The sequence below is a fragment of the Heterodontus francisci genome, chromosome 1 (genome assembly GCF_036365525.1).
Source record: "Heterodontus francisci isolate sHetFra1 chromosome 1, sHetFra1.hap1, whole genome shotgun sequence".
NCBI lineage: Eukaryota > Metazoa > Chordata > Chondrichthyes > Heterodontiformes > Heterodontidae > Heterodontus > Heterodontus francisci.
The window spans coordinates 50,488,976-50,501,540 of record NC_090371.1 but is presented as its reverse complement, the minus strand read 5'-3'; the positions used below and the strand labels follow the sequence as shown (position 1 = coordinate 50,501,540).

Below are 12,565 nucleotides of genomic sequence, written 5' to 3'. Positions count from 1 at the left end.
GGCAAGACCTACCCCTCACAAAACCGTGCTGACTGTCCCGAATCAAGCAGTGTCTTTCCAGATGCTCAGAAATCCTATCCCTCAGCACCTTTTCCATCAACTTGCCTACCACCGAAGTAAGACTAACTGGCCTGTAATTCCCAGGGTTGTTCCTATTCCCTTTCTTGAACAGGGGCACAACATTTGCCACCCTCCAATCACCTGGTACCACCCCCGTCAGCAGAGAAGATGAAAAGATCATTGCCAGCGGCTCTGCAATTTCATCCCTTGCTTCCCATAACATCCTTGGATATACCCCGTCAGGCCCGGGAGACTTGTCTATCTTCAAGTTATTCAAAAACCCCAACACATCTTCCCTCCTAACGAGCACTTCCTCGAGCTTACCAGTCTGTTTCACACCGTCCTCTTCAGTAATACACCCCTTCTCATTCGTAAATACCGAAGAGAAGTACTCATTCAAAACCTCACTTATCTCTTCCGGCTCAACACACAGTCTCCCGCTATTGTCCTTGACCGGACCTACGGTCCCCCTAGTCATCCTCATATTTCTGACATACGCGTAAAAGGCCTTGGGGTTTTCTTTTATCCTACCCGCCAAGCATTTTTCATGCCCTCTCTTAGCTCTCCTAATCCCTTTCTTCAGATCCTTCCTGGCCATCTTGTATCCCTCCAGAGCTATGCCTGTGCCCTTTTTCCTCAACTTTATATACGCATCCTTCTTCTTCCTAACAAGACTCTCAACCTCTCTTGTCAACCACGGTTCCCTCACATGACCATCCCTTCCCTGTCTGACAGGGACATGCTTATCAATGGCCCCTACTATCTGCTCCTTGAAAAAGTTCCACATTTCGACCGTGCCCTTCCCTGCCAGCATATGCTCCCAACTTATGCTCCTCAGTTCCTGCCTGACAGCATCATATCTACCCTTCCCCCAATTGTAAACCTTGCCCTGTTGCACATACCTATCCCTCTCCATTACCACAGTGAATGCTACAGAATTGTGATCACTATCTCCACAGTGCTCGCCCACCAACAGCTCTATCACTTGCCCTGGTTCATTACCTAGTACCAAATCCAATATTGCCTCCCCTCTGGTCGGGCAGTCTACATACTGAGTCAGAAAAGCTTCCTGGACATACTGCACAAACACTACCCCATCCAAACTATTCGATCTAAAGAGTTGCCAATCAATATTTGGGAAGTTGAAATCCCCCATAATTACTACCCTGTGACTTCTGCTCCTTTCCAAAATCTGTTTCCCAATCTGCTCTTCCACCTCCCTGCTGCTATTGGGGGGCCTATAGAAAACTCCCATCAAGGTGACTGCTCCTTTCCTGTTCCTGACCTCAACCCACAGTGCCTCAGTCGGCAGATCCTCCTCGAAAATTCTTTCAGCAGTTGTTACACTATTTCTAACTAACAATGCCACCCCCCCACCTCTTTTACCACCATTCCTAATCTTATGAAAACATCTATAACCAGGTACCTCCAAAAACCATTCCTCCCCCTCACCTATCCACGTTTCAGTGATGGCCACAACATCGTAGTCCCAAGTGCCCATCCACGCCTTCAATTCACTCACCTTATTCCTGATGCTTCTTGCGTTGAAGTATACGCACTTTAACCCTTCTCCGTGCCCATCTGTCCTCTGTGACAGTGCTACCTTCCCCAATACCTCACTACACTCTTTGTCTTTCTGAGTGGACCCACTGGTCCCTGGATTACAAGTCCGGTTCCCATCCCCCTCCCAAACTAGTTTAAACCCTCCCGAACAGTACTAGCAAACCTCCCTCCCAGGATATTGGTGCCCCTCTGGTTCAGATGCAGCCCGTCCTGTTTGAACAGGTCCCATCTTCCCCAGAATGCAGTCCAATTATCCAAGAACTGGAAGCCCTCCCTCCTACACCATTCCTGCAGCCACGTGTTCAGCTGTGCTCTCTCCCTATTCCTAGCCTCACTATCACGTGGCGCCGGCAACAAACCAGAGATAACAACTCTGTCCGTCCGAGCTTTCAGCTTCCAGCCTAACTCCCTAAACTCACTTCTAACATCTGTGCCACCCTTCCTTCCTACGTCGTTGGTGCCAATGTGCACCACGACCTCTGGCTGCTCCCCCTCCCCTTTAAGGATCCTGAAGACGCGATCACAAACATCACGGACCCTGGCACCAGGGAGGCAACAAACCATCCGTGCGTCTCGCCTGCGCCCACAGAACCGCCTGTCCGTACTCCTCACCATCGAGTCCCCGATGACTAGTGCTCTCCCATTCTCCCTCCTTCCCTTCTGAGCCACAGTGCAGGACCCCGTGCCAGAGGCCCGGTCACTGCAGCCTGCCCCCGATAGGCCGTCCCCCCCAACAGTATCTAAAACTGTATACTTGTTGTTGAGGGGAACGACCACAGGAGATCCCTGCACTGACCTCTTCCCACCTCTAACTGTTACCCAGCTGCCTTTGATTTGTGGAGTAACGACCTCCGTGTAGCTTCTATCTATCAACCCCTCAGCTTCCCGAATGATCCTCAGTTCATCCAGCTCCAGCTCCAATTCCCTAACACGGTCTGATAGGAGCTGGAGACGGATGCACTTCCAGCAGGTGAAGTCGGCAGGGCCACCGGAGGTTTCCCTCACCTCGAACATTCTGCAGGAGGAGCAATACACTACACTGGCTGCCATTTCTTTTATTCAATTACCCCTTAGTTAGTCTTGTGGTCACATTATTTATGTGGTTGCTCCAGATCACTTTCTGGTCAATGGTAACCCCCAGGTTGTTGATAGTGGGAGATTCAGCGATGGTAATGCTGTTGAAGGTCAAGGGGAAATGGATAGATGCTCTCTTATTGGAGAAGGTCACTTGTGTGGCGCAAATGTTACTTGCCATTTATCAGCTCAAGCCTGAATGGTGTCCAGGTCTTGCTGCATACGGACACAGACTGCTTCAGCATCTGAGGAGTTGTGAATGGTACTAAACATTGTACAATCATCAGCAATTATCCCCACTTCTGATCTTACAACACTGGCATCTGCCCGGCAATTTGGAAAATTGCCCAGGTATGTCCTGTATACAAAAAGCAGGACAAGTCCAACCCGGTCAATTACCGCCACATCAGTCTACTGTCAATCATCAGTAAAATGATGGAAGGTGTCATCGACAGTGCTATCAAGTGGCACTTGCTTAGCAATAACCTGCTCAGTGACGCTCTGTTTGGGTTCTGCCAGGGCCACTCAGCTCCTGACCTCATTACTGCCTTGGTTCAAACATAGACAAAAGAGCTGAACTCAAAAGAGGTGAGGTGAGAGTGACTGCCCTTGACATCAAGGCAGCATTTTACCGAGTATGGCATCAGGAGCCCTCGCAAAACTGAAGTCAATGGGTATCAGGGGGAAACCCTCCGCTGCTTGGAGTCATACATAGTGCAAAGGAAGGTGGTTGTGGTTGTTGGAGGTCAGTCATCTGTGCTCCAGGACATCACTGCAGGCGTTCCACAGGGTGATGTCATAGGCCTAAGCATTTTTAGCTGCTTCATCAATGACCTTTCTTAAATCATAAGGTCAGAAGTGGGGATGTTTGCTGATGATTGCACAGTGTTCAGCACCATTCGCGACTCCTCAGATACTGAAGCAGTCCGTGTAGAAATGCAGCAAGACCTGGATAACATCCAGGCCTGGGCTGATAAGTGGCAAGTAACATTCACGCCACACAAGTGCCAGGCAATGACCATCTCCAAAAGAGAGAATCTAACAATCTCCCCTTGACATTCAATGGCATTAGGATCGCTGAATCCCCCATTATCAACATCCTAAGGGTTACCATTGACCAGAAACTGAACTGGAGTAGCTATATAAATACTATGGCTACAAGAGCAGATCAGAGGCTAGGAATCCTGTGGTGAGTAACTCACTTCCTGACTCCCCAAAGCCTGTCCACCATCTACAAGGCACCAAGTCAGGAGTGTGATGGAGTACTCTCCACTTAGCTGGATGGGTGCAACTCCAACAACACTCAAGAAGCTCGACACCATCCAGGACAAAGCACCCCATCTACAAACATTCACTCCCCCCACCACCGCGCACTCTGGCAGCAGTATGTACCATCTACAAGATGCACTGCAGCAATGCACCAAGGGTCCTTAGACAGCACCTTCCAAACCCGCGACCTCTACCACCTAGAAGGACAAGGGCAGCAAATGCATGGGAACACCATCACCTGCAAGTTCCCCTCCAAGTCACACACTATCCTGACTTGGAACTATATCGCCGTTCCTTCACTGTCGCTGGGTCAAAATCCCGGAACTCCCTTCCTAACAACACTGTGGGTGTACGTACCTTACATGGACTGCAGTGATTCAAGAAGGCAGCTCACCACCACCTTCTCCAGGGCAATTAGGGATGGGCAATAAATGCTGGCCAAGACAGTGACACCCACACACCATGAAAGAAAAAGAAAAAAAAAAGTCTTCAGTACTACAACTGAGATGTTGTCAGGACACATAGCCTTTGCAGTATCCAGTGCCTTCGGCCATTTCCTCATATCACGTGGAGTGAATCGGATAGGCTGAATGCTGGCATTTGTGATGCTGGGGACCTCAGAAGGAGGCTGAGATGGTCTATCCATTTGGCACTTCTAGCTGAAGATGGTTGCGAATGCTTCAGCCTTTTCTTTTACACTGCTGGGCTCCCCCATCATTGAGGATAGGACTACTTGTGAAGCCTCTTCCTCCTGTTAATTATTTAGTTGTCCATCACCATTCACGACTGCAGAGTTTAGATCTGATCCGTTGATTGTGCGATTGCTCAGCTCTATCACATGCTGCTTGCATTGTTTGGCATGCAAATAGTCCTGTGTTGTAGCTTCACCAAGTTGAAACCTCATTTTCAGGTATGCTTGGTGCTGCTCCTGGCATGCTCTTTTGCATTACTCGTTGAATCAGCGTTGATCCCCTGGCTTGATGATAGTGGTAGAGTGGGGGATATGCCAGGCCATTAGGTTGCAGATTGTGTTTGAATACAATTCTGCTGCTGCTGATGGTCCACAGCAGCTCATAGCTGCCCAGTATTGTGTTGCCAGATCTGTTCTGAATCTATCACATTTAGCGCAGTGATAGATGGGAAAGATTCAAAATATTGCTGGAGAGCATTTTGAATAAAATACATTCTGCTGCTATTGTGTGTCGATGGTGGAGGGAGTGAATGTTTAAGGTAGTGAATGGGGTGCCAGGCAAGTGGAGAGTATTCCGTCACACTCCTGATTTGTGCCTCGTAGATGGTGGGCAGGCTTTGCGGAGTCAGGAGGTGAGTTACTTGCCTCAGAATTCCCAGTTTCTGACCTGCACTTGTAGTCACAGTATTTATGTGGCTGCTCCAGTTCAGTTTCTGCTCAATGTAACCCACAGGATGCTGTTAGTGTGCGATTCAGCATTGGTAATGTCATTGAATATCAAGGGGATATGGTTAGATTCTTTCTTGTTTGAGATGGTCGTTGCCTGGCACTTGTGTGGCGCAAAGCTAGGTAAGTACATGAGGGAGAAAGGAGGAGAAGGATATGTCAATAAGGTGAGATGAAGTAAAGTGGGAAGAGGCTCAGGTAGAGCGTAAGTAGATTAATTGGGCCAAATGACCTTTTTCTGTGCATATCATTCTGATCACTGCTGGAAAGCGCATGTCACCCGAGATTAGTTGAGGCTTGGTTGTAGTGCCATTCATAGTGTAATAATTTACTGACACTGATTGTCAAGAATGACACATGAATTACAGACGGATGGCAGACACCTGTGGAAATATAGCACAACACTTTCCGGCAATGAGGAGAGATAATTGTGGGTGGGAAGAAAGATCTCTAACTCACTTAGTTTTAATATTTACTGATCTTTTACCCAAAGAAAGGAGTTTTTAAATCAGTAACCACGTGGTAAAGAGGTTGCTTTTGCTTTTCTCTTGCCAGCGTGTGCTAGATCTGGAGAAGGAGAACACACTGCTGAAACGTGAGAAGGAGGAACTGAACCAGAGCATCAAGAATGAGTCCAAGGTTGTAGCAGGTGAGATGAATTACTGTGATAGTACCAAGTTCATCGAATTTTGCCTCCAACTCTCTAAAACATTAGTGATTTAGAGACCGAAGGATGAGAGCTAGCTGTGCTTATGGGACTCTCAGGCATAGGAGGGATGGGACTGGATCCACCAATACTGCTGTGAGTTATTCACTTGGAGAAGTTTGGGATAGCTCTACCTTATGAAACAGTATAATTTGTTCTTTAAACACTGCCTTTCCATTCTTAAAACTTGCATTCCTCCCCTTAACCTGTATTAAATAAACCTTTCTTAGTTCCAAAATCTGTGTAAGACTCCTTGTTTTGTTAAATTGTAGGGTTTTTTCCCCACTGTATCAGTTTCATCTTGTCTGTGTGTAACACGCCCACAGCTCATGTGTGCTGAAACTCCTATTGAATGGCAGAACAGGCTCGAGGGGTTAAATGGCCTCCTCCTGTTCCTATGTTCTGACTTGGAGTTTTCCTTTTAAGTATGAATAAACACAGTAAACCCAGTATACAAGGAGCGTGTGAATCTGATTAGCAACATTTTTTTCCCACCTCAACCCATTGCCTATAACAGGATTGCACTGTATCTACAGAAAAACTCACACAGAAGACTGAAAAAGAAAATGAACTGGCAAAGAAGGAGCTGGACGAAGAGCGCTCTCGCTATCAAAACCTCCTGAAAGAGTACTCCCGTCTGGAGCAACGCTATGATAATCTGCGGGAAGAGATGACCCTAATTAAGGTGATTTTCTAAAGCTGTAAATGCGAATTAGTTTTTTTAAACAAAGAAGTATGTGGTGAAAATGCCAAATACGTAACACCAAGCAGTACTTGTGTATATTTCAGATCTCTCTTCAATGTGATTCGTATTAGGAAATGCCCAGAATTAGGCCCAATTTCCATTTCTGTTGTGTCTTATAAAAGGAAATGGATGGGGTACACATCAGTGCCTGGGATGGATGGTGGAAGCTCACAGACAAAGCAGATGAAAAAAGGGCGTGAAAGTCATTTATATGGTTTCCAGCCCAGCAAGGGTGCTGGACACAATGTTCAACCTACCTGTGGAGAGAGAAACGACGTTAACATTTCAGGTTGATGACCTTGCATCAGAACTGACACCGTCTAACTCTGACTCCAGTTCTGTTGAAAGGTCACTGAACTGAAACGTTAACTCTGTTTCTCTCTCCACAGATGCTGCCAGACCTGCTGAGTATTCCCGGCATTTTCTGTTTTATTTCAGATTTCCAGCATCTGCAGTATTTTGCTTTTGTTTTAGTATGGGAACCTCTGGTTTGTCTGGCTCAGTTTCACATTGGGAGGTACCTTTATCTGCTGTGTCATTTGGGGAGTTCTCTTATATAAAACACATCCCAAAGATCAGTTCAGGTAAAGATGTCAGTAATGTGTGATATGGTGGCACTATAACATTGTGGAATTCATGAAGTTCTAAAATTACTTTGAGGTGACTGATTCCTTTCTTGCATTCCACTAATTTCCAATTAATTTTAAAATTATTGCAGCACACTCCAGGCCACCGAAGAAACCCCTCCAATCAAAGCAGTCTTGAATCAGATTCTAACTACCCTTCTGTCTCTACATCTGAGGTTGGGGATACAGAGGATGCAATACAGCTGGTGGAGGTGAGAGACTACATGACAGATTTTGAATTCTGCGACTTCATAACATCACGCCGCAAATATTTACAATTTATCAAGGAACAATGATAAAAGCACTAACAATATATTTAAAAATAATCACACTTGCAGTACTTTTTTAATCATGGAATCATATAGCACAGAAGCCCATTTAGCTCATCATGCCTTTGCCAGGTCTTTGAAAGAGACAGTCATTCCCACTCTGCTGCTCTTTTCCCATAACCCTGCAAATCTTCCCTTTTTAAATGTATATCCAATTCCATTTTGAAAGTTACTCTGCTTCCACCACCCTTTCAGGCAACGCATTCCAAATCATCACAGCTCACTGCTGTTCTAGCTGCTGAGGTTATGTTCCACCCTCCAACAGATTCTCTGTGAATTATGATTGTGGGAATTGTCCTTTGTGATTTCACTTAGAATCATATAATGCCTACAGCACAGAAGGAGGCCATTCAGCCCGTCCCTGTCCATGCTGGCTTTCTGCAAGAGTAACTTACCTAGTCCCACTCCTCAGCCTTTTCCCTGTAGCCCTGCGAGTTTTTTTTCTCCTCAGATAATTGTCCAGTTCTCTTTTGAAAGCTTTGATTGAATCTGCCTCCACCACACTCTCGGGCAGTGCATTCCAGATTCTAGACACTCACTGCGTAAAGAGGTATTTCCTCACCTCGCTTCTGGTTCTTTTGCCAATCACCTTAAATCGGTGCCATCTCGTTCTGAATCCTTCAGCCAATGAGAGCAGTTTCTCTCTCTCTACTCTGTCCAGACCCCTCATGATTTTGAACACCTCTATCAAATCTCTTCTTAATCTTATCTTTTCCAAGGAGAGTAGCCCCAGCTTCTCCAACCTATCCACATAACTGAAATCCTTCATCCCGGGAACCACTCTCATGAATCATTTCTGCACCCTTTCTCATGTCTTAGCTGTCTAAATAATTCAGGAAGGTGACACTGGCTGTAGTGATTTTTCTTTCTGTAAGTTAGAAAAGGAAAAAAACTTCCTCTGTGCAAATTGAGGAGAAAAAAACCTAGGAGATGAAAAGGTAGTGAAAAAGGTAATAAGGATAATTCATGAGAAAATTCCATGTTTTGGGAGTTAAAATATATGGATTAGTAAATTGGGAAATTAATAGGAAACACAAGACTAATGATATTGATATTTTAATGGAGCAATTCTACTATTACTGATCAGTTAGTTCACATTTGAAACTCTGGCAGGGCTACCATTTAGTAAACAGACAGGCTGAGTAGACTGTGGATACACTTTAGCATTTGCCTGTAGTCTGAATCAGTTTTTCAGGCAGTATAGTGTAACTGGTGCACTTGGCTTAGTCGTATCTGTCAGTCCAGTTATCCCAGTCATTATATGAAGTGGTGGATACAAAGGGTGTATGATGCATGTCAGGTGAATTCATAGTGTGAACCAGGCCATATACAATAGGTTGAGAGGGCAGATGAAGAGGAAAATATGATTGGCAAATAGAGAATATGAGAACAGAATGGCAGTCAATATTAAAAGGAAACCAAAGATCTTTTACCGGCATGTAAATGGTAAGCGATTAGTAAGAAGAGGAGTGGGGCCTATTAGGGATAGAGAGGGTATTATATGCTTAGAGGCACAGGGCAAGGCTAATATACTTAATGAGTACTTTGTATCAGTATTCACGAAGGAAATGGAAGCTGACAAAATATCAGTAGAAGCAGTGAGAGTAGAGGCAATGGATAAGATAAAATTTGAGAGGGGGGAGGAACTAAAAAGGCTGGGTGTGCTTAGGGAAGCTAACTCACCTGGTCCAGATGGCTTGCATCCCAGGTTGCTAAAGGAAGTGGAGATGGAGACAGCGGAAGGGCTTGCCATAATCTTCTAATCTTCCCTGGATACAGGGGAGGCACCAGAGAATTGGAGAGTGGCAAATGTGACGCTCTTATTCAAGAAAGGGAGTAAGGACAATAGGACAGTCCTAGCAACTACAGACCAGTTAGTTTAACATTAGTGGTGGGTAAGGTTTTAGAAACTATAATCGGGGAAAATATCAACTGACACTTGGAGAGCTTTGAGTTAATTAGGGATAGTCGGCATGGATTTGTAAAAGGAAGATCATGCTTGACTAATTAATTGAATTTTTTGATGAAGTATCAGAGAGGTTGATGAAGGGAATGCGGTAGATGTTGCTTATATGGATTTTAAGAAGGTGCTTGGTAAGGTACCACATAAAAGGCTGGTTAAGAAAATTGAAGTTCATGGAATCGGGGGGGTCAGTGTCCAAGTGATTTAAAAAAATTAGCTTAAGGACAGAAAACAGCAAGTCGTAGTAAATGGTTTCTTTTTCAGACTAGAGGATGGTAGACAGTGGTGTTCCCCAAGGGTCAGTGCTGGGACCACTGCTTTTTTGATGGATATAAATGACCTGGATCTTGGAATACAGAGTAGAATCTCAAAATCTGTTGACAACTCCAAACTTGGAGGTGTGGCAAACAGTGAGGATGATATGAACCGCTTGCAATAAGATATAGATAGGCTAGCAGAATGGGCAGAGAGGTGACAGATGGAGTTTAATGCTGACAAGTGTGATGTGATGCATTTTGGCAGAAGGAATAGGGAGAGGCAATATAGACTTACTGACACAGTTCTAAAGACTGTCCAGGAACAGAGGGACCTGGGGATGCATGTGCTTTGATCTTTGAAGGTAGCAGGACATATTGTAAGTGTGGTTAGTAGAGTATATGGGAACTTGGCTTTCATAAATTGAGGCATTGAGAACAAAAGCAGGGAAATTATGCTGAATGTCTATAAATATTGCACCCAGTTCTGGTCACCACATTTCAGGAAAGGTGTGAGGGTCCTTGAGAGAGTGCAGAGGAGATTTACCAGAATGGTTCCAGGGATGGAGGATTTTAGTTATAAAGTTAGATTGGCATAGCTGGGGTGCGTTCTCCTTATTTAATAGAAGTGTAAAAGATTACGACAGGCTTAGGTAAGTTAGACAAGGAGAAGCTGTTCCCATTGACAAATGGTACAAGGACTAGGAGACAGAGATTGAAAATTTTGGGCAAAAGATGCAGGGGGAATATGAGGAAGCACTTTTTACACAGCGGGTGGTAATGATCTGGAGCTCACTGCACACAAGGGTGGTGGAAGCAGAGACAATCAATGACTTCAAGAAGAAGTTGGATGGCCACCTGAGAGAAATAGACTTGCAGGGCTCCGGGGATCGAGCCAGGGAGTGGGACTGACAGCATAGCTCTGTGGAGAGCCAGCATGGACTCGATGGGCTGAATGGCTGCCTCCTGTGCTGTAAATGACTCTATCAATCCAAGGATCCTGTATACTTTATTAACCAACTTTCTCAACCTGCCTCGCAACCTTCAATGATTTGTGCGCATATACCCCCAGGTCCCTCTGCTCCTGCATCTCTTTAGAATTATACCCTTTAATTTATATTGCCTCTCCTCATCTTCCTACCAAAATGAATCACTTCACATTTTTCAGCATTAAATTTCATCTGCCACTTGTCCGCTCATTCTGTCCTTTTGAAATTTATCACTATCCTGCTCACAGTTCACAATACGTCCAAATCTTCAAATTTTGAAATTGTGCCATATACACCCAAATCTGTGTCATTAATATATAGCAAGAAAAGCAGGGGTCCCAGCACTGATCCCGGGGAACCCCACTGTATACTTCCCTCCAGTCTGAAAAACAATCATTCGTCCCTACTCTCTGTTTCCTGTCATTCAACCAATTTTGAATCCATGCTGCCACTGTCCCTTTTATTCCATGGGCTTTAACTATGCTGACAAGCCTGTTACTATTATGTGGCACTTTCTCAAATGCCTTTTGGAAGTCAGTGCACACCACATCAACAGCATTAACCTCATCAACCCTCTCCATTACATCATCAGAAAACTCAGGCAGGTTATTTAGATACGATTTGCCCTTAACAAATTTGTGCTGGCCTTCCTTAATTAATCCACTTTTGTCCAAATGACTTGATTTAAAATTTAGAAAGTGAAATGAGGAAATGCACATCACCTTATCTTTTTAGTAGCCATCACATTCCACATAACTTTTCTCTCTATTTGTGCTTATCCTGAATTCCATCTTAAGTACAGTATTTTCTTTTGCTTCAGAGGAAATTTTTTTTTTAAAGAAATTAATGAACAAGCACACAGATCTAGCTGACTACACCTGATAATCATGAACAGCCACATGAACTCTGTGACATCGTGGACTGAAGTGCTTATGTATTGTGCAATCACCTTAGCGTGATGCACAATCTTCTTGTAATGCATCAATACATTTAACTGCAAATCCTCACGAACAGATTGAGAAAGTTGACCTTTCATGGAAAGTTGCCTGCTTTGGTATATTTTAGGTCTTTTTTTCTTCACAGGAAGTTGGCTTGGAGAATGCCGCTATGGATATGACTATATTCCTGAAGCTGCAGAAGCGAGTGCGGGAACTGGAACAGGAAAGAAAGTCACTGCGTGCTGAGGTCGAGCGAAAAGAAGCGGCGGAAACAAAAAAGATGGTACAGTAATAGATGAACACTGAAACTAGTTGTGTGTGATCTCGCTTGCAAACACAAAATTTACCAAGCTTCACCTTTCAATGCCAACTGTATTTATAATGTCACAGGCCAGCTTTTTGTTATTAACTGATAATGGAGGTTTTCTTTTCAAAAACAGGCTCTCTCCAGTGTCTTGTGGACAAAATGCGCCGTCTGACATTATACAGAGTCATACTAACCAGGAAGCTTCCAGGTTCAATTCCTGCTCTGTTTTAGTTTAGTTTAGTTTAGTTATACAGCACTGAAACAGGCCCTTCGGCCCACCGAGTCTGTGCCGACCATCAACCACCCATTTATACTAATCCTACAC

At 44.6% G+C, this 12,565-nt stretch overlaps 1 protein-coding gene across 1 annotated transcript in view; it reads left to right on the top strand.

The window, feature by feature from the left end:
* The window catches only part of myo5b (myosin VB), a 398,451-nt gene that overhangs the window by 324,173 nt on the left and 61,713 nt on the right, over positions 1 to 12,565 (top strand). Inside the window, exons 23-26 of the mRNA XM_068030536.1 lie at positions 5,939 to 6,032; positions 6,626 to 6,774; positions 7,553 to 7,672; positions 12,079 to 12,216. Of these exons, the coding sequence (XP_067886637.1) occupies positions 5,939 to 6,032; positions 6,626 to 6,774; positions 7,553 to 7,672; positions 12,079 to 12,216 (501 nt within the window). The remainder of the gene's footprint in view (positions 1 to 5,938; positions 6,033 to 6,625; positions 6,775 to 7,552; positions 7,673 to 12,078; positions 12,217 to 12,565) is intronic.